At 54.2% G+C, this 27,147-nt stretch overlaps 13 protein-coding genes across 13 annotated transcripts; 4 read left to right on the top strand and 9 right to left on the bottom strand.

The window, feature by feature from the left end:
* Nucleotides 1-705: 705 nt before the first annotated feature.
* Nucleotides 706-4,113, bottom strand: P170DRAFT_403698 (vacuolar protein sorting-associated protein 35). Its single transcript, XM_024846488.1, has 5 exons — nt 3,791-4,113; nt 3,070-3,707; nt 2,016-3,004; nt 1,418-1,963; nt 706-1,355 (listed from the first exon to the last, which is right to left on the bottom strand). Exons 1-5 carry the CDS (start codon nt 3,925-3,927, stop codon nt 1,038-1,040), a joined length of 2,628 nt encoding a protein of 875 aa, XP_024708288.1. The 5' UTR covers nt 3,928-4,113; the 3' UTR covers nt 706-1,037.
* A 455-nt stretch (nt 4,114-4,568) lies between these two features.
* On the bottom strand, nt 4,569-5,489 carry P170DRAFT_472866 (uncharacterized protein; the record flags this gene model as incomplete). The annotated part of the gene is made up of 1 exon (XM_024852989.1): nt 4,569-5,489. One exon carries the CDS (start codon nt 5,487-5,489, stop codon nt 4,569-4,571), a length of 921 nt encoding a protein of 306 aa, XP_024708287.1.
* Nucleotides 5,490-7,152: 1,663 nt separating this feature from the next.
* Nucleotides 7,153-9,448, bottom strand: P170DRAFT_444842 (transcription factor TFIIIC subunit TFC6; the record flags this gene model as incomplete). Its single annotated transcript, XM_024850662.1, has 2 exons — nt 7,153-8,000; nt 8,068-9,448. 2 exons carry the CDS (start codon nt 9,446-9,448, stop codon nt 7,153-7,155), a joined length of 2,229 nt encoding a protein of 742 aa, XP_024708286.1.
* Nucleotides 9,449-9,718: 270 nt separating this feature from the next.
* P170DRAFT_119963 (uncharacterized protein) lies at nt 9,719-11,265 on the top strand. The gene is made up of 2 exons (XM_024842356.1): nt 9,719-10,067; nt 10,159-11,265. The coding sequence occupies exons 1-2, from the start codon at nt 10,029-10,031 to the stop codon at nt 11,125-11,127; spliced, it is 1,008 nt and encodes a 335-aa protein (XP_024708285.1). The 5' UTR covers nt 9,719-10,028; the 3' UTR covers nt 11,128-11,265.
* On the bottom strand, nt 11,159-12,347 carry P170DRAFT_403690 (dolichyl-phosphate beta-D-mannosyltransferase). The gene is made up of 2 exons (XM_024846487.1): nt 12,123-12,347; nt 11,159-12,036 (listed from the first exon to the last, which is right to left on the bottom strand). The coding sequence occupies exons 1-2, from the start codon at nt 12,224-12,226 to the stop codon at nt 11,403-11,405; spliced, it is 738 nt and encodes a 245-aa protein (XP_024708284.1). The 5' UTR covers nt 12,227-12,347; the 3' UTR covers nt 11,159-11,402.
* Nucleotides 12,348-12,635: 288 nt separating this feature from the next.
* On the bottom strand, nt 12,636-13,415 carry P170DRAFT_434703 (DUF1993 domain-containing protein). Its single transcript, XM_024848774.1, has one exon. The coding sequence runs from the start codon at nt 13,346-13,348 to the stop codon at nt 12,812-12,814; it is 537 nt and encodes a 178-aa protein (XP_024708283.1). The 5' UTR covers nt 13,349-13,415; the 3' UTR covers nt 12,636-12,811.
* A 281-nt stretch (nt 13,416-13,696) lies between these two features.
* Nucleotides 13,697-14,249, bottom strand: P170DRAFT_423767 (uncharacterized protein; the record flags this gene model as incomplete). The annotated part of the gene is made up of 2 exons (XM_024847526.1): nt 13,697-13,980; nt 14,054-14,249. The coding sequence occupies 2 exons, from the start codon at nt 14,247-14,249 to the stop codon at nt 13,697-13,699; spliced, it is 480 nt and encodes a 159-aa protein (XP_024708282.1).
* An 816-nt stretch (nt 14,250-15,065) lies between these two features.
* Nucleotides 15,066-17,156, bottom strand: P170DRAFT_423766 (uncharacterized protein; the record flags this gene model as incomplete). Its single annotated transcript, XM_024847525.1, has 1 exon — nt 15,066-17,156. The coding sequence occupies one exon, from the start codon at nt 17,154-17,156 to the stop codon at nt 15,066-15,068; it is 2,091 nt and encodes a 696-aa protein (XP_024708281.1).
* Nucleotides 17,157-17,248: 92 nt separating this feature from the next.
* On the top strand, nt 17,249-17,656 carry P170DRAFT_119929 (uncharacterized protein). The gene has a single exon (XM_024842355.1). It carries the CDS (start codon nt 17,342-17,344, stop codon nt 17,600-17,602), a length of 261 nt encoding a protein of 86 aa, XP_024708280.1. The 5' UTR covers nt 17,249-17,341; the 3' UTR covers nt 17,603-17,656.
* Nucleotides 17,657-19,163: 1,507 nt separating this feature from the next.
* P170DRAFT_379305 (uncharacterized protein) lies at nt 19,164-20,775 on the bottom strand. Its single transcript, XM_024845479.1, has 2 exons — nt 20,593-20,775; nt 19,164-20,530 (listed from the first exon to the last, which is right to left on the bottom strand). The coding sequence occupies exons 1-2, from the start codon at nt 20,703-20,705 to the stop codon at nt 19,501-19,503; spliced, it is 1,143 nt and encodes a 380-aa protein (XP_024708279.1). The 5' UTR covers nt 20,706-20,775; the 3' UTR covers nt 19,164-19,500.
* Nucleotides 20,776-20,920: 145 nt separating this feature from the next.
* Nucleotides 20,921-23,512, top strand: P170DRAFT_434701 (SWAP/Surp domain-containing protein). Its single transcript, XM_024848773.1, has one exon. It carries the CDS (start codon nt 20,981-20,983, stop codon nt 23,393-23,395), a length of 2,415 nt encoding a protein of 804 aa, XP_024708278.1. The 5' UTR covers nt 20,921-20,980; the 3' UTR covers nt 23,396-23,512.
* Nucleotides 23,513-23,651: 139 nt separating this feature from the next.
* P170DRAFT_434700 (nuclear transport factor 2 family protein) lies at nt 23,652-24,977 on the top strand. The gene is made up of 6 exons (XM_024848772.1): nt 23,652-23,754; nt 23,929-23,946; nt 24,127-24,191; nt 24,272-24,343; nt 24,439-24,540; nt 24,647-24,977. The coding sequence occupies exons 1-6, from the start codon at nt 23,748-23,750 to the stop codon at nt 24,761-24,763; spliced, it is 381 nt and encodes a 126-aa protein (XP_024708277.1). The 5' UTR covers nt 23,652-23,747; the 3' UTR covers nt 24,764-24,977.
* A 175-nt stretch (nt 24,978-25,152) lies between these two features.
* Nucleotides 25,153-26,738, bottom strand: P170DRAFT_507695 (PQ-loop repeat-containing protein). The gene is made up of 3 exons (XM_024854505.1): nt 26,368-26,738; nt 26,039-26,296; nt 25,153-25,971 (listed from the first exon to the last, which is right to left on the bottom strand). Exons 1-3 carry the CDS (start codon nt 26,433-26,435, stop codon nt 25,434-25,436), a joined length of 864 nt encoding a protein of 287 aa, XP_024708276.1. The 5' UTR covers nt 26,436-26,738; the 3' UTR covers nt 25,153-25,433.
* Nucleotides 26,739-27,147: the final 409 nt, after the last annotated feature.

The following is a 27,147-nucleotide window of genomic DNA, read 5'->3' as shown; positions in this document are numbered from 1 at the left end:
TTTTTTTTTTCTTTCACGTGGCTTCTTTTCATGCTCTTCTCATCACGCCTCTGTTTCCCTCCTACTACAATCATGGTCTCTTTTTTTCTTTCTCTCTTGCTTGAGTCAGGTCCCGCGTTCATAATCGGATCTTCCGGGGAACCCCCCTTGACCCCCCTTTGTCATGTGTTGTATGTCCCATTTTTACTATGTAGCGATTCCCTCGAGACACCACCTCTTCGGTCTCCGGATTAACACAATTTCATGATCAGATTGGGATGTTTTCTTTCTCCAGTCACGGACGCCTTTTCAAGGTCATGGTCTCTCTTCCTTTGCTTCCTTTGTCGGCGGGCCTTTCGGTTGGATGGTTTTGTGCTCTGTAGTGTCGTGCAAGCTGAGTAGTCGGTCGTAGGGAATAGATAGATAGCCGGCTAGCTCTATTGTTCTACCTGGTTGGTGACTTGAGTTAGTAGCTGTGCGGTCATTCATTGACAAACCTACTACTAGTGTATGTATATCTCGGCGGTCTAGGATGTGTCTAGCATGATGTTGGTTTTTCACCTGATCTGGTCCCGTGACCTATATATTTTAAACCTGTAGATGGGACGTTCTCAACGCAAATGAACTTAAAGAATCCAGATCAAACTAACGTACCTAGTCTATGGATAACCACCCAGCAGGTAGTCTACGGGAATTCCTAGTTATCAAAAAGATGGAAATTCTATTATGACAAAGACAAGAAAAAGGAAAGAATAGAATAGAATGGGTATGATGATAAGTTGACAACAGCAGCAGCATTGAAAACAGCACAAAGATGATGATAACACCTATGTATGGAATCACATAGGCAGAAGAGGGAGAAATAAAAATCAGAGAAGGGAATCAAGAACTAAAACACATCAGATCAAATCAATCTTACAGCTCGGAATTTTCAAGGGCTTGAAAAGGGGAAAGGTGTCAAGGAGAGGATAACGCGAGGCGGGCAGTAAATCAGATAAGATGGATAAAAAATAAATCAATAAATACAATCATCATCTCGTACAAATCATACCTTTGGCTCACTGTCTCGCTTCCGTGACGATGCCCTCGTAATCTCTCGAGCGGATGTACTCTAGTGTGCGCTCGAAATGACGTTTCGGGCCTTCCAGGTTCGGGTTGGGTTCGTCCTGGTTGGTCTGCAGGTTGGAGTGGATGAGCTCGATAAGACCGTTGAGGTATTTGGTCGTGACGGTTTCGTTCTGTTGGTCGAAGTAGTAGACGTAGCGGTTGAGGATCTCGACGAAGAGTTCGACGGAGACGGCGGTGTCCATGCAAGCGTCGGCAACGCGAAGCGCCCGTTGAAGACATTCGAGCACGCGCTTGCCGTCACGGTAGAGCTATGGGTGTTGTTAGAGACGAAGCCATTCCGAAACAGGAACAAAATGCAAGGATTACGTACGTTCTGGGCATCTTCCTCTCTTTGGGGGTTCTCGACAACCCACCAGAGGTGACTAGCAAGGTACACCGCACGACACTGATCAGGCTTCTTGAGCAGCTTGCTTCCGTGAAGCGCTGCCTTAGTGATAAGCGTGTCGTAGTTCTCCTTGGAGAATCCGCGGGAGCCGTGGAGAGCTCCCGCAATGATGCAGACAGCCTGGAACTGGGCCCGTGAATCACTGATAGAGTCCTCGTAGATGGTGAAAGCCTGGGCGAAGAACTCATAACTGAATTCTTCAAATCCGGTCTGGTCGGCGACCTCACCACACATGACGAAGAGCCGCAGGGATAGGTCGGCGCATCCCGGGTTTACTCGCTGGTATAGGTTATTGACGCATTGATGCATGAATCGGTACAGGGCCGATGACTGCGACTGCCAGTTGTCATCGTAATGCTCACGAGATTTGAGCTTGCGCGCCAATCGTATCGAAGCGCTGATGAGCGCGGGCGTGGTGTATCGGATTCGTTCGTTGCCGTCTGCATAGGCCTTACGGGTTGATTGCAGGAGCTGGAACCATGAGTTAGCAAGCGGATACCACGCGAATTGGAGCCGCCGTTACCTTGAGTTGGACATCATTTTCTGGTGCCTGGATTAGATGAACCAATCTTGCGAGCCAACCCTGCTCTTCGATGGTCTCGTCCGTCTCGCCGCGACGTTGGGTCTGAACTCCGGGGTACCCAATAGACTGCTGGGTGCCTTCTTTGATGAGCACTCGGAGAACCTGTAGAACACGATCGAGATTGTCCGTGGTGGTGATGAGCGTGCGGTTCTTGAGAAGACTGCGGGCGATTTCGCCGGCAACGGAACGCCGGGTAGGATACGATTGCGAAGTCAAAAGCGGGAGGTAGTTTGGTAGGGCCAGCGCCGTAAATATCGAAACATAGGAGCGAAGAGGGGCAACCAGGAGATGCAGGAGGTTCTGTTGCGTCGGAGCGGAGTGCAGATCCGCATGATCTGTGTACTCGGCGGTGGATTTGGTGGCGAAGTCGAGGACCTGATCGACGTATTCGAGTTTGTCGGGGTAGGTGTTGAGCGCAAGGTTGACCAGCGAGACGAGCAGGGCCATTGTGTCTTGGATGGGAAGCCCGCGCGACTTGATCAGATGGACCACCTGCTCGTAGAAGATGGCATAGAGCTTGACATTGGCAGGAACGCCGGGTTTTTCGTCACCGTCGCCGTTGGCGTTCTTCTCCGTGGTCTCCTCCTCTGGAGCAGCCGGGGGATTTTCTGGCGTTTCCTTCGAGTCTTGCTCCACGCCATTCTCCTGAGCGGGGGCGGTCTCCGCATTCTCCGCAGGCGCCTGCTTCTTGGTCTCTTCGGCAATCTTGACATTTTCGAGGAGTTTTATCACCGCTTCTGCCTCACTCTGCTGCCTTGTCTCCGGGTCGGTCGACAATTCGGTCTCGCGCGCCGCATATGCTGACAGGCGGTCCATCAGGCCGATAACGATCTTTTTCAGGTCCACGTGAGGGTTGAGTCGAGCAATGGCGGATAGCAAGAGGTCGAGAGTATGAAGATGGAACTCATCGGGGAAAACCTTCGTAATCACTGTCAAACATTGTTAGCTCCGAAGCTATCACCCACAAGCCCATCCGCAGATTGTCTCTGCCTACCTTCAAGCAAATACTCCTGCGCCAGCACATCCCGACATTGGACGACCTGTTCCAGCAGCGCCTGCAGGATCCCCGACTTATAGCCCTCTAGATCTACCAACTGGCTCAACCGAACGACATTGCTACCGACCAGCAGCTCCAGCTCTCGACGCTCTTGCATCCTCTTCTCCCGCTCCCGGGACGGGCCCTGATGTTGCAGTCGCACCCACAGCTTGTTCATCTCGACGAAATTGGTCAACACAAAGCTGATCGAATCCTGCATGTTGCCCTCGGGGCCGTCGCCTGACCCCGTGGGTAGATAATCCCTCGCCTGGCCGGACAGGTAGTAGCGCAGGAACAGGCCGCGGATGGGGTGCTGCACGCCTCGGCTCATCTCCATCATATCCTTCATGATCTCCTTGACCGGGGCATCCTCCACGGACATATACACAGTTCCCACGGTGACCATGAGGTACAATCTCGGGATAATGTTGCCGGCATACTGGACCAATTCGTACAGGTCGGCCAGGTGGTTTACGGGGTGGTTCTCTTTCAGGTAAACGGAGAGGTGTCGCAGGGCGTCGAAAACGGCCATGTACAGTTCATAATATTGCTTCGGACCCAGGCTGGGAGTTCGTAGTTCGGACACAAAGGTGGATCTGGAACCAATTGAGGGGGGGAGGACCCGTATCCGTTAGCCTTGCTATTCCACGGTTGCCTTGGGCGAGGGAGGGAAGCTCACCCGCATTTCAGCGCATCCATTAATTTCCCCGGCGTCTCCAGGCATTTTCGCATCATCTGCGATTGCTGTCGGACCACTCCCAATGCCTCCTCGAGGAGGCGGCTTTGGTCCTCGGGAGCCGTCACGGGGGAGGACATGGTTTCTGGGGGGTGGTGAGGAGATGGGAGCGATGGAGGGGAGGCGGTAAACAGCTGGTCGCAACGGAGTTGTGGGGGGGAGACGGTGTTCAGGGACGGGGGAGGCGGTGGGAGGGGAGACACGGAGGAAGGGACAATTGAGAAAACTCCCGGTCCATAAGACGGGAAAGCAGAGGAAAGCAGAAGCGGAATCAAGAGTTGAGGAAGAAGCGAGAACGAGCGAAGTCGATGACATGCGAAAGTGACGAAGCGTGTCTTATGTAATGCTGTTCCTTACGTATTCGTATCTTTCAACCTTTCGGTAATTTCCAATTCTATCGAGAAACCTCAATTCTATCACGATTCATTCTAAACTCGCCAAAAGAACAAGACAAAACGCCAGATGCAGGTTCATCAGCACGTCCAATCATTACAGCCAGAACCCAGAAAATCAAATATAAGCAAAAAAAACCCCGAAAAATAAAAAGGAAAGGCATCCATCCATCCCTCATAATGTAGTCATTCACATCGCAAACCATTTCTCATAAGACAGTAAATCCGAAAAGAAGAGAACAAAGGAAATAAAACGAGGAAGCAGTCCACTGCTCCTCATCATTATGCTTTTTTTTGTTATTATTCTTGAGCCCGTCAAATCATCCCGCTTAGACAACGGTACTGTTCGATCGGCCAAGAAGCTGGGTAGCATTCACGCCACCACGGCGGAAGAAAGCACGCTCGGTGACATTGGCGCTGCGAGCATGGATATCGGATTCGGTGACATTGGCGCTGCGGGCATGGATATCGGATTCGGTGTCGTTGCCGCGGGAGAAGATAGATCGAGCCTCAATTCCAGTGTCATTGCTGCGAGCGTGCAACTCAGGAAGAGTGGTGTTCTCGCTGCGGGTGTCAAGAGCTCTGGCCAAGGTGCTGTTGCCGCGAGCGTGCAAGTCCGAAGTGGTAGTGTTCTCGCTGCGAGCGTGGAGGGCTCTCGTCAGAGTGCTGTTACTACGAGCCTGCAGCTCCGAAGTAGTAGTGTTTTCGCTGCGAGCGTGGAGATCTCTCGTCAGAGTGCTGTTGCTGCGAGCCTGCAACTCCGAAGTAGTGTTGTCACCCCGCGCGTGGAGCGCTCTCGTCAAGGTGCTGTTGCTGCGCGCATCCAGGCTTCGAGCCTCGGTGGTGTTGGCCACGGCAGACCTTCTGAAGTTGCGCAAGGATCTCTCGGTTTGGTTGAATCCCCGAGCAGCGATCTGGGAGTCCTCGGATCCAGGTTCTTCGGTCGGCCCGGGAGGGATGCTCCAGGCCGGGGGCACAAAGTGGTTGGATTCCGTGGCAGATGGGGACGGAGCGGCCGTCGACGAGGGGGTTTGGGTCACGGTGAGCGTCACCGGAGGCTGAGGAGGGTTGGCGACGGTGACCGTCTCGACCGTGGGGGTCTGGCTAGTGGTGGCTTCGTCGCCGACGTTGACGACGGAGTAGGGCTGCTCACCTCTGCGTGCCAAGGTGTCGTTGGAGCGAGACTGGAAGATAGGCACGGCTTGAGCGCCGATAGAGGAGAGAAGGAGGAGGAGAGCGGAGGTATGCATATTGGCTGGTGAGAAGAGGATAATGATGGAGAAAGAAAGCAGAGACGTTGGTGCTTTAAGTATGAAGTCAACTAAGTAGTAATGAAGTGCTAGGAGAAGCACAGAGAGTATAGACAAGATAAGTGTAGAGACAAGCTCAGACGATGGAATATAGATCGAGAGAGAGCTGGGAAGAGGACGAAGGGTCCCTAATTTATGATCAGCCACTAAAGGCGACGGCTCGATGCTGGACCAATCTGGGCACACCAGCAGCACAAAATTTTATGATTATTTTTTTTTCAATAAAATATGATCGATAGATTCCATCATCGGACGGTACAGCAGACCCATATGACGGCGAAAAGCGCAGGCTGGGTGCATTGCATGGCAGCGCATGGGTCTGGGCCGGCAGCCGTCAAAGGAGGCTGGGAAGGTCGATCGACACCCACATGGGACTGGCTGCCAGCCACGTCCATTTCTCACTCGGTGTCCGTACAGGGAATCACACAGAGCGGCAGAGAGAAGGTTCAGAAATAGATGAGCATCCACGCAATCCGCTTTGTCTATCAGTGGACGTGGTAGGCTGTGTTATTCTCCCAGGCAGACGGCAAAGTCGGTCGATTGTAGGGCTCGCAGACCCTGTGACTGCCAAGAATCCCGTGGCTGGGGGTTCCACTCGCTGTGGCGTCTCAACGGTCGCCCCGATATTTTTGGACGCCCTCCATTCGCACGCGATGACTGGTGCTTTCCTGATAGCCGGATGCTGTTTTGCTGGCTGTCAGTCGCGCAAGGGATGGAGAGATCCACTGTGTGCGGTGGTGGTACGTGTGGTGTCGACGTCAACATCCGCTGTATACCTCCGAACATCCTCCTTCCACGGCCGAGTGCATGGGCGACTTGGTTGCTCAGCATGACTTCATGGTTTATTTTCAAAAGTATAAATACTGCGGCCGACCACATGTGCGACCCGCGCGATTAGCCATGCGTTGATATTGCATGAACAGTTGAACATTTTACGTTGCCCGTTGAACGAGATACGTACATGGCCCTGCTTGAGCATCGTGAGCGTCTTCCGTGGCCACTACAGCAAGACACATTCTGGCAGAGAAGACCTGACCAAAGCATCAAATCGTCTCCGTCAAATTGTCGACAGATACCAGGTGACCCAAACACGCAGTCTCGACTTGACAGTTGACGAATCCCATCCAAACTAGGAAAAACCGCTGCATGCGTCCTGCTCGATCTCTCCTTCGCAGCTGGAGGTGTTCGATTCCTTTACTATCGTTTACTCATTATTGCTCCGGGATAGCATTATCCTGGTGTCGAATAGATTCCTTGACCGCTCTTATCGCACCGAGTTTCCTGGGTCGCTATTTTTAGGAGCGTCCGACTATTGATCATGTCCCACAGTGGCGGTCCCGCCGCGTCTAGATCTATAGACTTGGCAATGCGAGATATCGGCCATCGAAGCGGATCAAATTCAAATCGATCGTCCGCGGTTGATCAACTGTCGAGAAGCATGCGCGATGGCAGTAGATTATCGAACCTACGCAGGGCTCCGGGCAGAGGCATACGTAACGGCTTTGGCGGTCATGAGACAAGAGCCAACCAAAAAAGGCCACTCGTGGAAATGGTGACGAATCCATGGTTTAACCATGGCAAAGAGAAAATCGCCTAGAGTGAATTACATAGCTAAGTCTTCGATGCGAATAAGTCCGCAACCCACGGCGGCACTGGCCCATCCCGCGCACGCCTGGTTGGGATTCCACGCTACCGCCGTAACGTGCGTTTCTTCCTCGTAGAGCGTGATGATCATGGTTCCGTTCACTAGCTTGCGATCTCCAGCCATGTTGCGCAGCAAGCTAGCGGATTCGGCGCGATATCCATCGAAGAAGCGACTGGTTCCGGGGCTGTCCGCCTCTGCACCTCGCACCCATTCGTGCGTGAACCAGGTCTGTTGCCATTGTTTCTCCTTGGGGTGCAGGACTCGCTTCAAAGGGTTGATCGCAACCACGGCCCCGCTGGCGCTCCCGTAGAGAGTGCTCGGGTGCCAGGAGCTGCACGGTGCGAGGGCAGTAATCGTGCTGGGAAGCCTGGCTATGGCGCTTGTCGTGAAGAAGCGACGCACCGCCAGTAGCCGGGCAAAGTCGTTTTCGTCACCGGAGACGAATGCTTGCAGCATGGGGGAGTATGATAGGTGGGCCGATCCGACTCGCATGCGGCTCGATTCGACCGTGTTTTTGTTGTGGTCAATGAGCGACCAGAGACGCGTCCCGCCGTCCATTGATGTAGTGGATAGTAAGTGGGGGTGCGTTGGGTAGCCCGAAGCTATCGTGAGAATATAGGTCGAATGGATGGGTTGATAGAAGTAAGGAAGGGGATTTGATGGGGAGTTCGGAGTAGGCGCTATACTCCAGACAGCCACGAAGCCATTAGCACAGCTAACGGCGATGTCGCTGGGCGAGAGCCATGTTAAAGAGGTGCCCACAGTGGAAGGAGGCCTGGCTTCGAATACGGGGGATTGGACCTTGACTAGATTGCATGTCAGCAAGAACTCAACTCGGTCATTTTCAAAATCAAATCGCGGGGGGAGACCCACGGAACTCCGTCTTGTTTGGATTCCGATTCAGTTTGACATCGATGACTCGAAGGCACCCGTCTCCCCAGATGCCTGCCAAAAGTCCGACGTTCCTCAAGTCGTCTTCCTCGTCCTCATCTCGTGGCTCTCGGGCCATGGGGCACCAGGCCATCTTTTTCAAGTCCCCCCACTCGGTACACAAAGCTAACCGTAATCTCGGCTTGAAGTTCATATCTAATGTTTTCGTGAAGCTCTCCTCTTTCGCAGCCTTAAACATCCAGAGCTGCAACGCACACGGATAAGGAGGCGACGGAGTGAATGCAGGCGCACCGGAATTCGATGGATGACGGTAGGGCTCTTTCTGCTCTTCTCGGATGGGAGCAGCCATGGCCAGATACTGCGTCAGGCCTGGTTGATTAGGAGCCCAAGCCATGTTCTTAACCTTTTGTCCTATATTGACAATCCAACCCTGTCTTTTCTTCTTTTTGGGGCGCGCGGAATCCTTGCCTTCAGCCCACGCCTCGCCAAAATTGAGTGATCCATGCTGTGGCAACTGATACTCGCTCTGCTCACCATCAACCGGCCCAATGAGTACCGTGTGGTCCTGCTCCTTCGAACGAGGCATGTAAAGTCTCCGCGCCTCATCTTCGGAGATCTTTTCAATGCGCTGGCGCTTCCTAAACCTCTCTCCGATATCATCAGCATAATACCAGTCCCACCCCCGAGTGCTTTCGCGCTTCATATCCTCCGGCTCGGCCCCAAACGTCAGCCCATACCTATACCCGGACGCTTTCTGGGCACGATTCAAAGAGGACCGAGTAGGAAAGGTCGAGTCCGCGCCCCCGGACCACTGGTCTCGCGCATGCACCGCGGCTAGAAGATCCCTCTCGTCCGTGCTGAACGTCACTCGAAGATGCTCCACTTTACCCACGTGCTCGGTGGGATTCCAGATCCCCCGCGAATGCGTCTCTGCGGCAGCAGGCAGCATGGAACCCCGGGGGCGCTGTTTGGCGCGTTGCGATCGAGCCGCAAGGGGTTTCTGATTCTTCTTGCCACGGCCATCGCCGTCAATCGACATGGCATCTTCGTCGGAGCCGTTGTCTTCATCTTCATCCTCGTCATCATCTTCTTCATCTGGAATCATCTCCTCGTCGTCATCGTCCTCATCCTCTTTTTCGGAGTTGTCTTCCTGGTCATTGGCATCATTTTCATCGGCCTTGAACTCCTCGTCCGACGATGAATCTGGCGGCGGCGCGGCCGCTACGCCCTTGCCTTTGCCTTTGCCTCGAGACGGCTTGGGTTCCTCAGTATTGGACTCGTCACTGACCCCGGCGATCTCGAAGGGATCATTAGTGTACTTCCTGGGGCCTGATTGGCGATTGGACCTGCGTGTACGAGGCATCGCATGGGATGGAATACAGCGGGCTTCCCAGAATCCGGAGAGTGGAATCTCCTCGGGGAGACACAAGACCAAGGAGAAGAAGCCCGAGGACGTAATCGTTGGAAGCCGTTAAAAGCTGGTGAGGTTTTGCATTTGCATCATTTGCATCCTTTGCATTGCGAACGTCCCGCGCCGGTCTTGGCGTGACCATACCGTAACGGCGGTACGCCACAGTACGGCGCTAGGCCACTTTCGGTGGCTCTCCACATCGGGAAATGTTCTGGCCTGAGGATCAGATGGCGGCCTGAGGGAGACGCATTGACGATTCTCAAGAGATTCGCGATGAGATCCGGATGTCAAGCATGGAATCATCCTGTGTAGCGTCCCATCAGGTTCGACCACGATGACGAGGGGTGTGCCTCGCATGTGCTCCCAGAACCCCACTTTCTCCAGTGGATCGCGGTTATCAGTCCAACAGCGAGCACCATGACTGCTCCCACTCTTTCGTGCTTCTGTCAACCATCACCCTCATCCTCTTCTCCACTATTGAACGACATCGACTCCCCCATAATCCGTCCATCTTCTATCAACATCAGTAAACATGGCTACCCCGTCATACCCGGGCGTCCTACACCAATATGTATGACCCCTCCCTGCACATCCACATCGATACATCCACCCAATAAACGCCTCCACGATGCAATCCAACTGAGACTGACAGAATACGTCAGGCCCCCCGCCTCGTAGCCTTTGAATTCACCTCTCCCACTCAAACGCCCAAACCCAACAGTCTGCTCTTCGTCGGCGGCCTAACCGACGGCCTCGGCACGGTTCCCTACGTGGCCGAGATCGCCAAAGCCCTGGAACCCACCGACTGGTCGCTCTTCTCGCTCGTGCTGTCCTCGTCCTATCTAGGCTGGGGCATCGGCAGCCTGGACCAAGACGTCGAGGAGATCGCGCAGTGCGTCGAGTTCGTGCGCGCCCACAAGGCCCGCACCGCCGGCTCCAGCTCCCCCAAGGTCGTGGTCATGGGCCACTCCACCGGCAGCCAGGACGTGCTGCACTACCTGTACTCGGCGAACCCGCTGCCGCAGCGGTCGCCGGACCAGGAGGCCGGGCTGGACCTGAAGCACCTGACGCGGCCGGCGCTGGACGGGGCCATCATGCAGGCGCCCATGTCGGACCGCGAGGCGGTGCAGCATCTGGGCCAGACGAGCAGCGAGCCGAACGAGTTCCGCGGCGCCTACGACCAGCTGGTCAACTTTGCGCGCCTGCAGGACCCCACTGAGATCCTGCCGCTGAAGTTGACCGGCAAGGTCGGCTTCCCCGGCGACACGCCGATCAATGCGCGCCGCTTCCTGAGCCTGACCAGCCCCGACAGTCCCGCGGACCCGGCCCTGGATGACCTGTTTAGCTCGGATCTGTCGGATCAGCGCCTGGCGGAGACGTTCGGTGTGGTGCCTGAGAGGGGTCTGGTGCGGGCGAAGCTGATGGCGTTGTATTCGGGAAGTGATGAGTATGCGGCGCCGTGGGTGGATAAGGAGGCGCTGATGAAGCGCTGGGAGGCGGCGATCAACGCCGGGGGAGTGGACAAGTGGGATGAGAACAGCGCGGTGGTGGCCGGCGCAAGTCATAATGTGAAGGCCGAGGGGCAGGCGGAGCTGGTCGAGCGCGTGCTTCGCTACTTGGGCACGGTCTAGTTGTATGGTTTACAGAATGCACGCATCATGAATCCAAAGCATTGTGTTCTTTTTGAGCTCTAATATACATAGCATATGGGCAGGACCATCTTGACACCAACCACGCACAATCAACTACCCATCCCCAATCCCTCGAATGGCACGGAATGGTCAACGTGTTTCAAATAAATGATAGATCAATCAAAAGAAAAATGAAGAAGAAAAGAAAAGTAAAAAACGGAGGGTATAGTATTAGAAAGACCAGCGACCATCCCGTCACAAAGAAAGAGAGAACCTCAAACCTTCAACCACAGACTCATCACACCCTTCAAGTACTCGACGATCTCCGAGCCACCCAGCTTACTCTCGCCATACAACCGATCGACAAAGGTAATCGGACACTCGGCGACCTTGAAGCCCATCGCCTTCGCGCGCACCATCATCTCCATCTGGAAGCTATACCCCTTGCTCTGGGTACTCGAGATGACCTTCTCGAGCACGCTCTTCTTGTACAGCCGGAAGCTCCCCGTCAGGTCGCTGACGCCCGGCATCAGCATCACGTCCGCGATCAGGTTCGCCGTGCGCGACGTGAACTTGCGGAACAGGTCCCAGCCGTACACGCCGCCCTTGATGTCGCCGCGGCTGGCGTACCGCGTGCCCGTGACGATGTCCGCGTCCGTCTCCTTCTGGATGGCGATCATCGTCGGAATGAACTTCGGGTGGTGGCTGAAGTCCGCGTCCATGATGATCACGTAGTTGCCCGTCGCGTACTGCAGTCCGTGCACGTATGCCGTTCCCAGTCCCAGCTTGCCTGCCCGCGGCTTCAGGTTGACGTGCTCCGGGCCCCAGAGCTTCTGCAGTTGTTTGGCCACCTCGAGCGTGCCGTCGGGGGAGCCGTCGTCGACGATCACGACTTCCCAGTCCAGGTTGCTGCGGAGGACACATGGTTAGTGATCCGGCGGGAAAAAGGCTGGCAGGGAGTAGATAAAATATAAGATGGGATGGCATTCACTTACTTCTCACGGAATGTCCTCTCGATCAACCAGCAGATAATAGGGAGGTTCTTCCGCTCGTTGTAGGTCGGCAGAATGACCGAGTACTTGTTCTTGACGGGGCCCATCTTGATCGCCTGAGAAGAGCAGAGTCACGATCGGAGGATAGAATGAGATATGGAAGCAACGGTGTCGACAGGGTCAAGGCAATTGGATTGGTCGAAGTCGAAGGCAAGGAGGAGATGAGAGTCGGAACGACGCTGAGGCGGTCGGGAGAGGAACGTGGCCAGACTAGCGCCAGGTACCGGCCATGTATTCGTTACCTCCGTGCATACGGGGAGGTGCGCGGGCTGCGAGGTACTCGGTACTCCTCCTCGACTGTGAGAGTTTTCTGCTTACTAGGATAATAAACCACCAAGTTAGTTACTATTCTTGAAAGAGATACATTGATATTGAGAGATACTCCCTGATCCGACTTCTGCTCCTTGGAAAGACGAATTGTCTAGTGTCCTACAGAACACACCCCTCATGGCGGGATAATTGGACAAAATGCCATGTAGTTGTCATGGACCTTGATTTCTGTGGCACTTTACTTCCCCTGATACTGTCCATCAGATAGCTAGCATCAACACATAGCAAGAAAGACATATATACATTCCAACAAAAGACACCCCTCTGCCCCATATCCCATATCCTTTGTAATATACAAAAAATCAATCATCCCTCTTAGCTACCAGATCCGGAAAGAACCCAGCATAATAATCCTTCTTCCCCAAGGGAATGCCCGCCTTGCGCAGAATGCCATACGCCGTCGTCAAATGGAAGTAAACGTTGGGCAGGACGACGCTATGCGCATACGCCGCCCCACTCATCGGGACGGCCGCCTCGGGCCCCATCGGCGTCATCTTGACCTTCTCGCCTTCCTCGTTCACGCGGTCCTTGTCCGCCTCGCCGAGCGTCTTCAGCACGCCCTCGATCCGCTCGAAGCCCTCCGCAAACGAGCTGGGGTTGCCCGGCAAGGTGACGGGCTCGCGCCCGGTGAGTCGGGCAACGAGGTACTCGGAGAATTGGGTGGCCAGGCGGATCTGGTCGGCGAGGGGGTACATGTCCTCGTGGAGGCGAGCGTCCTGCAGGAGGGCAGTGGTGGCAGAGGGGCGTTGTTGCTCGGCAAGGCGGAGGATGTGCGACAGGGTTTTGAGGATGGAGATGGCGACGGCGATGGTGCCGTCGTAGAGAGTGTGGGAGGACATGCTTGGGTTTGTTGTTTGTTGTGAGGGGTGAGGGGGGAAGAGACAGACCGTTAGGTTTGGAGAGGACTTACGGAGTGCGTCCGTAGTATTTATAGGCGGGTTTACAATTTCTAGCCGTATCTATTGCTGACTCTCGAGTGAAAGAGTGCGGAGTCTTCTCTGTGGAGTGCTGGGATGGGGGCCAATTCTTGCCAATCCTTTTGGATCATGAGTCACGAGCTTCATTGTTCATGGATCAAATACATTATGTTTGAATTGTATCGTTAACTAAACGCCTGTACAGCCAGGAACACCCTGAGTATTTATGGAAACGAGCGCCAGCCATCCCATCTACTCCCCCTTGAAAACCTAAAACCCCTTCTGATACTTCCCTTCATCGCCAATATGATTGTATGGTCGATCATGCCGATTCTCGACCTCCTCGTTGTGTCGCTTCACATCCGGCGGAACATCTTCGCGAGGATTGCCTTCTGAGTCGATGTTAGGCGACTGACGGGCATCGATGATCGTCGGGTTGGCTTTATTGCTCGGCCTCTTGTTCATAACACCCTCGTCGGCTTCCGAGGTACGAGATTCAGACTCGGCGCCGGACGAAGACGGTGCGTCCTTGCTGACGTCGGGAGGGGGTGGTCCTGGTTGCCATCGATTAGCATGCTGCTTGTCATGCCCGTAATCACAAGATGACTGCATACGGGGCATGCTTACCTGGGTGCTCAATGTCTCGCGTCGGACTGTTACGATGGCTTTTTGGGTGCTGCGACTGGCTGTCGCCCTCGCCGCCATACGAGCTCTGTGCGTATGTTCGCCGACAGAACGGAACAATGCTCTGCAGACGAGGGCTGAGGACCCTTGAAGGGCGGACCACGCGTGCGGGAACTCTGCTGCGGAGGATGGAGCTCATGTTGTGTCAAGATGGGCAAAGTAGGATTCGGTGAGGTCGTTGGGAATTTGAGAATCTATTCCGGCGGTCGTGTATTGCAGTTAAACATCATGGCCGGGGGGCGACTCAGCCAGTGAATGCTGCAAGCATCCCATGACGTCGCCGGTGTGTCATGTTCTCCATGATGCCTCGTTGAGGGATTCCGTGTTCAGTGCCAAGACGGGGAGGCGAGGAAGATCGGCGGAGAAACCCAAAAGATTACATTTCGACTGACCGGGCCATGATGTGATGGCCAAACGCCCGGATATTGCTAGAAATCCCTAGAATAAAATCCCAGAAAAAGACATAACGGAAAGGGGGATTGAATAAGAAAAGATCCAAAAATCAAAGCCAAATAGAGACCGGTGGTCCAAGATGTATGGTGGCCGTGTGCACCATATCCGCCCGTAACGCCAATAGACTGCTAGCACAAAGAACACAATGCAGGACAGGATACTGGAGACAATAGTCCAAAAAGCCTAAATCGACTCGAAGCACAAAAAACTCGCAAATATATAGGATGCATGTCATGACCAGCAGAAAATAAAAACCCAGGAGCCCAACAACCCGTCGCACCGTAGAGCCCAAGTAGATCACACAAGAGAAGGATCATCGTTCGTATGCACATTAAGGACCATGGAAAATATATAGTGTCCACCACTTCGAGAACGCCAACGCCTTGGCTGCAGGGGAACAGTCAGAGAATAAAAGACATCGTCCCTTGCGCTTTCCTCTATCGGTTTCGTTTTCTTTCTTTCTTTCGTTTCTGTGTCGAAGTGTTCGACGCCAAGATAGGAACTAGTCAGTCAAGGATACGCAGTAGCAAACGCTAGCATACTGCGCCTTGGCCGTGTAAGTCTGGGTCATACTGCCAGACCCTTTCATTGTCGTCGTCGGTGTCGGTTCCATCTCCTTGATCTGGATCGTCGCGGGTGACACGGTTTGAATCGAGCCGTTGTCCATCACTTGCATCTGCTGGCAATAGGGGGCCTGCGCCTGGGGATAATCTCGCTTCTCCTCCATCTTGATGCGACGGGGGAAGTCGGGCGTAGATTTGCTCTTAGAGCCCGAGGTTTCGGAAGGCTCGGCCTCCAAGAGAGTCGCGCTTGAACTGTCCCGAGATTCCTTCGTGGTTTCATTGGCGTACAAGAAAAATTCCATCACCGTGCTATTCCACCAGCAGAACCACGGCTTGTCGCCCGTCTGAGCCGCCTTTTTGCGATAATAAGAGGTGGAGAGAACTTCGTCCTCATGAACCGACCGTTTGGATGCGGCACTGGATGGGAATGTGTCCTGCGGGACAATGACAAGTTTATCGAAGAGGGAAAAGAAGGTCCATGCCGGGCCCAAGCTGAGATCGCTGGAGTCCATCATCAGGCTCAGGGACTGCGTGGGACTGGCAAAGTATGGTGCCTGGGCACCGTAGGTGAAAGTCGAGGTGAAGGGCTCATTTTCGAACGAAACATTGGGTTGCGTTTGGTTCCCCGAAATCGAAATAGGGATATTTCCCGTGGTCATACAACTCCATGAGGGAGCGTAGTCCGAATCGGTGATACAGAATTTCGACTGGTTCTTCGCATACGCGGGGATCACGAAATTGCCTGTGGGGAGCGTCATGAGGTTGGTCGGATTGGTCGAGATGGGCGTTGCGTCCATCCGGGGAGTGGCCGTCGTGGTGACAATCTGCGGGCCCGGTCCCTTATCCTTCTCCTCGCTTGCCGCCTTTTTGGCTCCCAAAACCCCACCAATAACACCCCCAATACATCCTCCCACGAGCATGACCACACCGACGAGAACCAAAGTCCAGACCGGCAGCCCACAGCAGGCCCTTTTCTTGCCCTTCGTCTTCAACTTTTCCTCGAACGCCATGATCCCGGTCGCCGGCGGCTCCTCTGGGGGCTCAGGATGCTGAACGGGAGGCGGCAGGTTGACCTGGCTACCGCCGACCATTCCCGCGGCAGACATTTCAGCAACGGGGGGCGCTGCCGGCTCATTGCGGGTGGTTTCAGGTGGTGGTGGGGACGTCGGGGCATCAGCGACCGGCTGAAGGGGTTGCTCCTCGACCTTTGGAACGGCATTTTCGGGGTATCGTGAATAGGGCGGGAGCTGCTCGGTGTGGCCGTCAGGCCCGATCAAATCCCCCACATCATCATCGGCGCGATTAGGTGGTCGCTGGTAGGCTTGGGGATGTCCAGGGAAGCCAAGAGGGATCACGGGAGCGTCAATCACCTCCTCCGGCACCACATTCTGCGGGTACATGGCGTAAGGGTGTTGAGGAGCGTTCGCATCTCCCAACGGTCGCTCCATCGGTCGTACGGTCGAGGTGGTGGTTACACTAGGGGAGCGGCTGACACCGACCTGCGGATACATTGCATAAGGATGGCTGGGTCCGGTGGCGCCGGTGTAGGGACTGAGGGCCCGAGGGGGCATGGAGAACCGTGATGACGTGCTCTGACTGCGCTGCGTGATTGAAGGGGCGTTGGTGGACGCTACGGAGTTTCTGTTGAGATCCATCCCCTTTTGGGGGAGGCTCGATCGGTGTTGATCATCGAAGGAGAGGCGAGCCTCATCACCAAAGGGGTTCTCCGTCGTCTCCGGCTCGGTGGGGACGGTGTTGTAGTGTTTCTGCTGGGGCACCGACGAGCGAAGCGTGTGGGACGATGCGATGGACGAGACGGAGGGACTTCGAGGGGTGAGGGTGGATTGTTCCGAATCTATCGGTTCCAGCGAGTATTCATCGGAAAATACATTGGGGTTGTTCGAGGAGCGACCGGACGTCGAACGGCGATGCATTGAATCGGTTTCGGGGTTAGGAGGACAGTTTTGAGATGGCGACTGTGAGGATTGGGAGAGGGAGCGAGAATGGTCGGATGAGAAACGCCCAGGCATGGCGTTGCACAGCCCTGGCGGGCTACCTGGGTTGATCGATCAATCCGTCGAGAGGGAGCAGATCAGTCACCTGAGTCGACTGAATCGTGAGGGACGGAAGGGGACGTGAAAAGAGGGGAAGCGGTGAAAAGAAAGGGGCGAATAAGAGGCGCTGGTGACTAGACACGACTGGACGGATAAGAACGATGGACGTGCAGGGGAATCCGAGGGAGTCGAATAAAGAGAGATACAATCAGAGAAACGAGAGGGTCGGGAAGAGGGGAGACGAGAGGTGTGGAGGTGGAGGACGAACGAAGCGAAGGATTCTGGAAGGGGGAGAGCGAGGAAGGGAAGGGAAGGGAAGAGGAAGAAGAAGAGAGGAAGTGCGAGACGGAAGAAGGGTCAAGAGTGGGCGGCCTGGGAGCCTGAAGGGGGCCCGAGAAGGGACTAGCGGCCCTCGGGACTAATTGGGACTGGGATTTTGGGGTGGAGGAGTTCCCGGGACGATGATTCCATCGTCAATTGCAATGGGAATCCATCGCTTCATCACTGTCCTTCGATCTTATTATTCGCCATTCGACATTCGACATTCGACATTCATTCGATGTTTGGCCGCGCCGACTATTTTTGGCCTCCCCGTCTTCCTTCGTCTCGCCCTCCAGCGACCGTTCTATTCCGGAACATCGTCAGATCGCCCTAAGAGCTTCGCCACTATGGACTCTCTCCTAAAATCCTAATCCTATTATTCTGCCTTCTTCCCCAAAATATTAATAGTAAGTTCTAAAATAATTCCGACTAATTAATCTTCATGTTCCGATCGTCACTCGTTCTTCTCCTGAGTCCTGACGGTCCCTGTCCTGACACGGCGGACGAAAATACGACGGTCGCACCCTCGCTTGAGCGATTGAAACGCATCTGATGCCGGGCCATCCTCGGTCATGATCCAGCAGATGGACTGGGCTAAATTCCACGCGAACTCAGTCGGGGCTGAAACACGACCTAGTCACCACCTATCATCACCGGGGAACGGAGGAGACTCGGAAATGCCCCCGTCGTTGGACGGCCGGTTAATCCGTACCACTCTTGGCAAAAATCCATTAATTCGATTGGTGACGGATGGATTCAATCCAAGGATCCCTGCGACTTTTCAAAATTCATCTAAACTCAACATTTCTGCCCACACGGACTTTGTCCACCTGCGGAGGCCACCCGACGAGAAAGAATGCAATGATGAAAATGATTAAAAAAAAAAAAAAAAAAAAAAAAAAAAAAAAAAACAAAAAGGCAACTAATCACCGACTAGCGGGTTCTAACCATTACCCGTCCAACGCTAAAAGAAGGGATTTGTTCACGGTGGAAGCAGAATCATGGCGGGTGGAGCCCGCAGTGCCTGGACTGGGAAAACTCTATCTGCCCGAATCCGGAAATCTTGATGTGTTCGGGGATCAGCGTCGCTGTGAAGCCCTGGTAATTACGTACGTCCGGAATGTTATGAGAACCCCCGTCAGCCTGTTTTCGCAGAGCGTGACTCGGTTCAGCTTGTTTATTGATACCGTGGGTGGCAATCAGTCGGCCTGTGTGTGCGGCATAGTTATGAGTGTTCGGACTGTTCGGCGGTGTTGCGCATGTTTATGGAGTACTAGGATTGCCAGCGAAGATCAACATCTCTCCGGCAATGCAGAAGAAAGTTGGCTCAGTCGGTACCGAAGGCGGAACCTGCCCGGTTCCTCGGATCGATCGCCGCCCTTCTCACGGTTCTAGACAATGAGAATCGCTGATTAACGGTCACTGTAGTCAGGAACTCTGTCGGTGGAGGTCAGTTCATGGTACGCAACTAGCCTCTGAGGTCCACCGCTGATTTGACTATGCTTGGTTATCCGTTGTTGAGATATTCCTCTTAACCACTATTGATGCAATTTTTGCAATTGTGCAGCCAAACTATAATGGTCCAGACTCCGAACATGCATCGGCTCAGGGAATAGTTTATGGTGTTGACTGAACTGGATTTTTCAACCAGACCTGCGAATTGTTCGAGAATCGGCCTCGATCATATTCCGTGGAAAGTTATCTCTACAAGCCAACTGAACAACCCATCGAACGTTCGGTCAAACCTGTCACCTCTTCAGCCTTAGATTACGAGATCTATCGACCCACATAGCTGCTCTTTCTGAGCCATCAATTGATTCAGGTGTCCTGGACTGCTGAAAAAAAGTTGGCCTCTACGGAGTACCGCCGTCAACTTTACGTTGAAGCTAACCTAATGGGTTAGCTCTGGGGAGCCACAAGTCCCCCTGACACTGCCGAATTCTGATCTGACCCGTTTAGGATCTTTTGATTGCGAATAAATTAACCCCGTTGACGACATTCATGGTTGCCTTCTCAGAGCCAGGATGTCGGACAACCTCACCAGCCCTTTCTCCCCCCAACCCCCGACTCCACCTTGGACTGGAGGTCTGACGTGTAAATACCAAGCCCATGCTCGCCGATCTAGATCGTCCTTGTCGAGGAAAGGGGCCCAGGACCGGCAGACCATGTCAATGCTGCGTAAGAGATGTCCCAAGCATTCCTCTTTCTCGCCTTCTATCTCAGACTTGCTTTTTTGCTCGGACTTGCCCTTTCCCTCAGTGTTTTGATCGCGGGCCACTGTGAACGATCGGTATAGATAAGACCGTGCAGAATTGGGGGTGAAGATAGGGAGAGCGCTCTTAGTTTCGGGGGATTGAGAAGTACTATTTTGCGTACCTCGCAAGGCTTCAAGGTCGATACCCCATAACGGTGGCGTAGCTTCCGACTCATCGGAGGTATATTGTCCGAAGACTTCATCTGGATTACCTGGCAACGTTGCATCTTTGCTTGTGCAATCCTCCTCTGGGGGTTGGCCTTCTCTGGGGTTGTAATCCCATCTTTTCAAGACCTTTATTTCTCTGCCTAGTATTTTGATCACTGGCTGTCCTTCACCCCAGCCTTCTTGCTCAGCAGAATCTCCACTTGTAATACCTATGCTGACGGCCTTTGAGCGACTATTCGCACTGACCACCGCCTGGGCTAGGCTCAACCTGCTAGAAACAGGTTGTTCAGGCATTGTATGTCTCAAAACACTAACGGCAAAGGCAAGTACCAGAGGAGCTCTGTTGGTGAGTATGACAACATTCGACAGCTCATTATCGGCTGCCGACGACATCGGAAGGGACAGCAGGCGCTCCGTTTCAAATGGAACGGTTTCTTCTTTTTTAACTGGACCTTTCGTCTTCTTCTGGGGTGATGATGCGCCCTCAGTTGGAGCTGCGCGCTTTTTGGATACTCGCTTTGCGGAATTGAATGCCTGCTTCGCTAGCTTGTCGTCCTTGAATATGTCTTGGAGTGTCTTGAACTCTGCCTTGGAGATTTGCTCGGCGCTGTGGGTGAGCTAGTTAGTACATGTCTCGGACGAGCCTTGACAATCTGCATCAGTCCATACGTTGTGAGGCCTGACTTCTGTAGCGCCATGACTTTGCTCATAGCGGTTGCCAATGGGATTTTGGCGTCCTGAGACAAGAAGCGTAGTAGAGTTTGCACCTGAGTAGTCGCCATGACCAGCCACTCGGTCGGATTTAATCTGCTATGGTCTTCAGGTAAACGAGATGGATGTGGTGAATCCGTGTGGATGGATCGTGGGGAGAGAGAGGGAGTTCCTCCGTCAGGGTAACTAGAAGTAGACGGCAGCCTCGCTGGCGGCCTGAGGCAGCACCCATCTCCGCCTCCGCCTTCCAACGCAATAAGAAGTCCACCCTCGTTTCCTCCCGCCGCTGTTGTTCGCGGACTTTCTCTCCCCTCAAGCTAACCGCTGCTTCTGCAGCCCTGTCACCATGTCGGACGACCCGAAAGCTAAGGGGTTTCCCGACGTCTCCGCGAAACTCTCCGCCCTCCCCAAAAAATCGCTATTCGAGCGCCAGAAAGCCGAAGCCGAAGCCAAGCGTGCCCGAGAACGAGCTGAAACCGCTGCGGTCTACGAAGACTTCGTCAAGTCGTTCGAGGATGACGCTCCCGCACACGACCGCCCGCCGGCCGACGGACGACTGAATCGCTTTGGGAACAGAGCTCCGGGATTCGCAGGAGGTCCGGCAAAGCGACATTTCGTCAACTCGGGCCCGCGCATGAGCGGCCCCGGCACGTTGGGACCGCCGCCTCCGTCGCTGTCGCGGAAACGTAACCACGAGGGATTTCAGCCGCTGAATCGCAATCGAGATTCTGGGCAGGGAGTGCTTGGATTTGAGAATACGGTCTCGTCGTCGGCCGCGTCGGCCTTCCGCACGTCGGACGACGAACACGAGGGCGCCGGCGATACGAAGGAGGCTGAACGAGCTGCGGCGAAACCTACGTTATACCTGGCATCATTACCTCCTGGAACCTCTCCGTCCGTGATCAAGTCGCTCATACCGTCGGTCTTGGGTGTTGATAACGTGAAGGTGCTCCGACCCTCCGGCCAGCCCTCCGACCGCAAATCCGTGGCTGCAATTGTGACCCTTGCCAATGAAACCGCCGCCTCGGATATAGACAGCACCGTCAGCGCGCTACAAAACAAATATCTTGGTTGGGGTTACTACCTATCGATTTCCAGGCATCTTTCCTCTGCTGCCATCGGCGCGACGTTACCTGTCAACGTCGGTCTATCATCCACAGCCTCCCTTCCATTTGGCGCCAAATCTATCGCTCCGGAAGTCGGCGGACGATTGAATCGAGCTCCGCCTCCGGGTCATCGGGGAGGATTTGCACCTCCGGCCTCGTATGGGCCTACGCAGGGGAGAAGTGGAGCCACACAGGTCGAAGTGAAAGCGCCATCCGATCTAAAGCAACTTCGGCTGATCCATAAGACCCTGGAAAACCTTTTGGACTATGGCCCCGAATTCGAGGCTCTTCTCATGACCAGACCGGACGTTCAAAAGGACATCCGATGGGCTTGGCTTTGGGATGCCAGGAGTGCTGGCGGTGTTTACTACCGGTGGAAGCTATGGGAGGTCCTTACCAACGGACGTCACAAGGGAACTCGGCGAGGCAGGCCCCAGAGTTCGTCTTTAATATTCGAGGGCAACGCGAGTTGGGTGCCTCCGGAAACACATCTCAAATATGAATACGTCACGCGCATTGAGGATTTTGTTTCCGACGAGGACTACGACTCCTCGGAGGATGAGATGTCTGATGTGGAGGATGAAAAACGGCCACCGGCTGACGGGCTGAGTACAAGCAATGAAGGATTGGGCTACATGAACCCTCTTCAGAAGGCCAAGTTAGCCCACCTTCTAGCTCGACTTCCTACGACTCATGCAAAGCTACGAAAAGGTGACGTGGCGCGGGTTACGGCTTTTGCCATCGAACATGCGGGAGCGGGTGCCGACGAAGTGGTGGAAATGATTGTCTCGAACATCATCACCCCCTTTGCTTACAGCGGAGCAAACCCCTACCGCGAAGAGGAGAAGCGCCTTGCTCGGGGCGATGAGCCGACAGGAGATAACCCTTCAGGCAATACAGCCGATGAAGCTCGTGCACCTTCCAAGGGAGCTTTGGACACATCCTCCGCTAAGCTCGTTGGTCTCTTCCTTATCTCCGACATTCTCTCATCATCTGCCACCAGTGGCGTGCGGCATGCATGGCGGTATCGGCAGCTTTTTGAGTCGGCCTTGAAGGCACATGAAGTCTTCGAGCATCTTGGCCGGCTTGAGAAGGATCTAAGCTGGGGTCGATTGAGAGCCGAAAAATGGAAACGGAGCGTCGGCACCCTGCTACATCTCTGGGAGGGATGGTGTGTTTTCCCACAGTCGAGCCAGGAACGATTCTTCCAGGTCTTCGAGAAACCACCGCTTACCACAGAGGAGCTCCGGGAGGAGCAAGAGAAGGCAGAGGCGGAACGGGCTGCCGCTGCATTCTCCAAGAGCAAGAATCGGTGGAAGACTGTGGACGAGGACTCTACGGCTGAGCGATTTGACCCATCTCGACCGTCCGATACTGATCGAAATCAGCCGAAGGTCAATCCTCGCGATGGTCCTGCAGCTATAGATGTTGAATCGATGAGCGATATCGACGGGGAGCCGATGGAGGATAGTGACTTGGAAGACGCAGACGGCGAACCCATGGACGAAGATGAACCCCCGACCGAAGGAGGCGATGCGACCGAGCAACCGCCGGAGAGTCAACCAGAGCCTCCAGCACCAGCAGAGCCGCAGCCTCCGGTTCGCAAGCCGCGGCCCAAAGCCGAGGACATGTTTGCGGACTCTGATTCGGAGTGACGGTGATGCCTGGATACGAATGACATTGGGCCTGTGTATAGGATATGAAAGGATAGGAACGGATAGGATAGTTCATTTTTTGCTTCGGAACGTGTAGAATCCAGCGCAGCCTTCGACAGGATAGTCTTGTCTAGTATGTAAAGAGTACAGGATCTCCGGTTGATGCCTGGCAGACCAGGCAGATTCCGGCCCAACCACGACCGGGCGGGCGGCCCCACAATGTAAGTAATTTATCTCGCGAAATACTTCTTCGCATGTTGATGTCAACTCCTTCCTGTCTCTCCTCTCTGCCTCCTGTTCATCTCCCCATCTCTCTAACTCCCACGTTCTCGTGTCCTCCCACTCCGTCAAAATGGCCGGTAAGTAGTTCATGCGCCTGGATCGTCCTCTTGCTGCCCCCCTCCCTCTCTCTCCCCGGTCCTCCCTGTCCCCTGCCCCTCATCCGGGGTTTCAGCCCCTCCAGCAGCACCGGAACTCGGCGCACCAGTCAACATCCCGACCAAGAGAAGAAAGCTAACATTATATCTCTGTAGACTTCACCGCAATCGCTCGTAAGTGGTCCTTATCATCTTCTGGATCCTCTCCGTGTTATCGAAATCACCATGCGATCGGGTCGGATCGCAACTATGATCTCTCGCAGCCCGACGAACACGAAGCTCTCCCTCAACCAAGCACCAGCCAACGCGAGAATAATCAAATAAGATGACCCTAACGAATCCTTCCATCTACAGAGCAGTTCGTGCAGTTCTACTACCAGACGTTCGACTCGAACCGCCAGACTCTCGCCGGCCTCTACGTATGATTCATCCAGTCCCGACCAGCAACTCAACTCGCCCTAGACAGTTACTGACCGCCATGTTTTTTGGATTATAATAGCGCGACCATTCTATGCTCACCTTCGAGACCTCTTCCACTCAGGGTGTTGCCAACATTCTTGAGAAGTTGACTGTTAGTACTTTGTTCTCCGCGGTGAACGTCTATCCATTCGACGGGATGAGACGAGACGCCAGAACAGGAGCTTGACGCTAACGCGCACACTTCAGTCTCTTCCCTTCCAGAAGGTCCAGCACCAGATCGCCACCTTCGATGCTCAGCCCTCGAACGAGCAGGGCGGTATCCTGGTCATGGTTACCGGTGCTCTCTTGGTACGTTCCCCACCGCTCTCTCATGTCCCAGCTTCTCGCGCCGTGTTCATTCTCTGTGCGCAATCAAACTACAGCATAGCTAATCTGATTCTTCCCACTCCAACAGGTCGACGAGGAGCAGAAGCCCATGAACTACTCCCAGACCTTCCAGCTCCTTCCCGACGGACAGGGCAGCTACTTCGTCCTGAACGACGTCTTCCGTCTCGTCTACTCTTCCTCGTAAATACCGCGAACTGAAGATGTTGAAATTGGACAAGATAGTGCCGGATCGAACAGGATGAGGAGGTGGATTGGATTGAGCACCGAGCCAAGTGGTGGAGCGAGTCATGATGACTCGTTGGCTTGAATAAGACGGAGAACATGCACATGTCTTGCCATGTCGTGGCACGTGCCAGTTAGATCTTTTTAACGAAAATAATGAGAACCAGAGGTCGTGGTGTTTACCTTTTCCCGATGTTTGACCCCGTGAGAGGTTGTCGTATTCGTCTTATTGTTGATTCCTTCGATTTCTTCTCTGCGCTTTATTATACTTCATAGATAATATGATATGCTCTGTTATCAAAGAGGGGAGTGAACCAGCTCTATTGCCTCTAGTATCTTATACTACAGCCTGTTTTCCTCGATCGATAAGTGGGCTGTGCCAGCAGCATCCTAGGATACATATATCATCCAATCCGTACCAGATCCCTGATCAAGGCAAACAAGGACACTTTTTTTTTTTACTCTGAATATGCGCAGATATGGCCCATAAGTCTGCAAATAAATAAGACAGGCAGAAAGAAAGACGGGAAACTCCACGCGCCCCAGAAGGAAATAAATCGTCCAGACGAGACAACCAGACACCTTCACGCACGCTACGTCGCGGTAGTATATAAACGCCGAATGGAAATAATTTACTGAAGGAGCGGCGTCTGCTCAGACGGATCCTGGGACTCGTCATCAATCGACCCCTCGTTTTCTGCATCTTTGTCGTGCTGGTGAGGATGGCCGCGGTCAGGACCGAGGTACTCGAAGAAGACGCCCAAGGCCAAGAGCGTGCCCTGCAGACAGGCAGTGACGACCAACACGCCCCAGGTGCTCCAGCCCTTCAGCCCGTATCGCGCCGCCAGACTACCGGCCCAGACGAGGCTCCCGGGCGTCTGGATGCACATCATAGGGATACTCAGGCTGCCGACGCAGCGGAGCTTCAAGGTGGTGTAGATCTGCGGGAAGTATTGAATAGAGGAGAGGATGGCGGCGAGAATACCGCAGAAGTTGGACCAGTCCTGGAGCGCGGACGGCCGTTTGACGCCGACAACGACGGTGACGATCAACACGGCCACGGCGTGGACGATGCAAGTGGCGCCGACAACCAGAGCGGTTCGATAGGACGGGCTATCTTTGGCTTCGGAGGAGCTGATGCGGGGGAAGTAGGCGACGAAGAGGGAGAGGCTGTGGCGGTGGAAAGAGGGTCGCATAAGTAAGAGCAGGGGAAACGGAGCAAGAGAGCTGAACGTACATTGTAAAGAAGCAGAAACATTGCGTTGCGATCTGTAGAACACCAAGAAGACCGGCGAAGCAAGCGAACCCGCTAATGCTGCTACAGCAGGAGGCATCTTGTAAGCTCTTTTGCTGGGACAAGACGTTGGCCAGCGCTGACGAGCTGGAGGTCGTTCCTAGAAGGACAAAGTACGGGGAGATGCCGTAGGAGGTCTTGAGGGAGATAATGCGGTAGTGTTGGGGGAGATAGGAGAGGAGAATCCCCAGCACGATCAGTCTGCTTCACATTTAGCATGGACGTGGTTTACTAACAGCCAGCTACCTAGCCAGCCAGGAGACGCTTCGTACAGCGATAAGACGAAGTTCTTATATTCAGGAGACTCCAAGTCCTTGCATTGAGCATTCCCGGAATCCATAGTGAAGGCTGCCTGGGGGAAATTCTGGCACGACAGGAGGAGATGAGATGATTCTATCGACGAAGTTGTGATCGCTGGGAGGGAAATGAGGGATGGCGAGAGTTCCTCGGAAGAGACGACCAGTTAAGATGCTTTCTACCGCACGTGTTTGGAACAAATCAGGTAGGAGATGACTTGTTCAACTGACAAGCCGAAGCAAACCCCTCGGTCCAAGGGGAGGACAAATCAGGGACTCGGTTCGGACCCGATCAAACTACTCGGCCTCGACAGTGATATAGCAAGGGCAGGATACGGATAGCATCGAGAACAACAAGGAAGTCAAGGGGAAGACCGCCTTGGAGAACCTGAGGTCTCCGCATTTCCCAATGGGGCAGGCGTTGCGCTAGGCCCGAAGAGGCTAGCGCTCTGTGCCTCCTCTAGTCGTTTTCTCGCGGCGTTTGGAACTCTGATCTTCGACTTTCTTCGGTCTGGCGCATCTCGACCCAGCTGCAGAGATCCATGCATCGCCAAGACGGCTTTGTATTGTGTGGTGGGCAGTGATGACATGGAACCTCGTGGTGGAGGACATGTCGAATGGCATCCCTCCCAACCAAGGTCCGCCCAATCGATGACGCCAGCGACCGCTGTTCGCGATGCCACAACAGCCCAGAACTACGTCACTCGGCGATCATATCTCGCCAGTGACTTTTCCGCCTCTGCTGGCTGCGAAACC

This window comes from Aspergillus steynii, assembly GCF_002849105.1.
Source record: "Aspergillus steynii IBT 23096 chromosome Unknown P170scaffold_2, whole genome shotgun sequence".
NCBI lineage: Eukaryota > Fungi > Ascomycota > Eurotiomycetes > Eurotiales > Aspergillaceae > Aspergillus > Aspergillus steynii.
The sequence above is the reverse complement of the archived record's forward strand: the minus strand, read 5'-3'. Positions and strand labels throughout refer to the sequence as shown.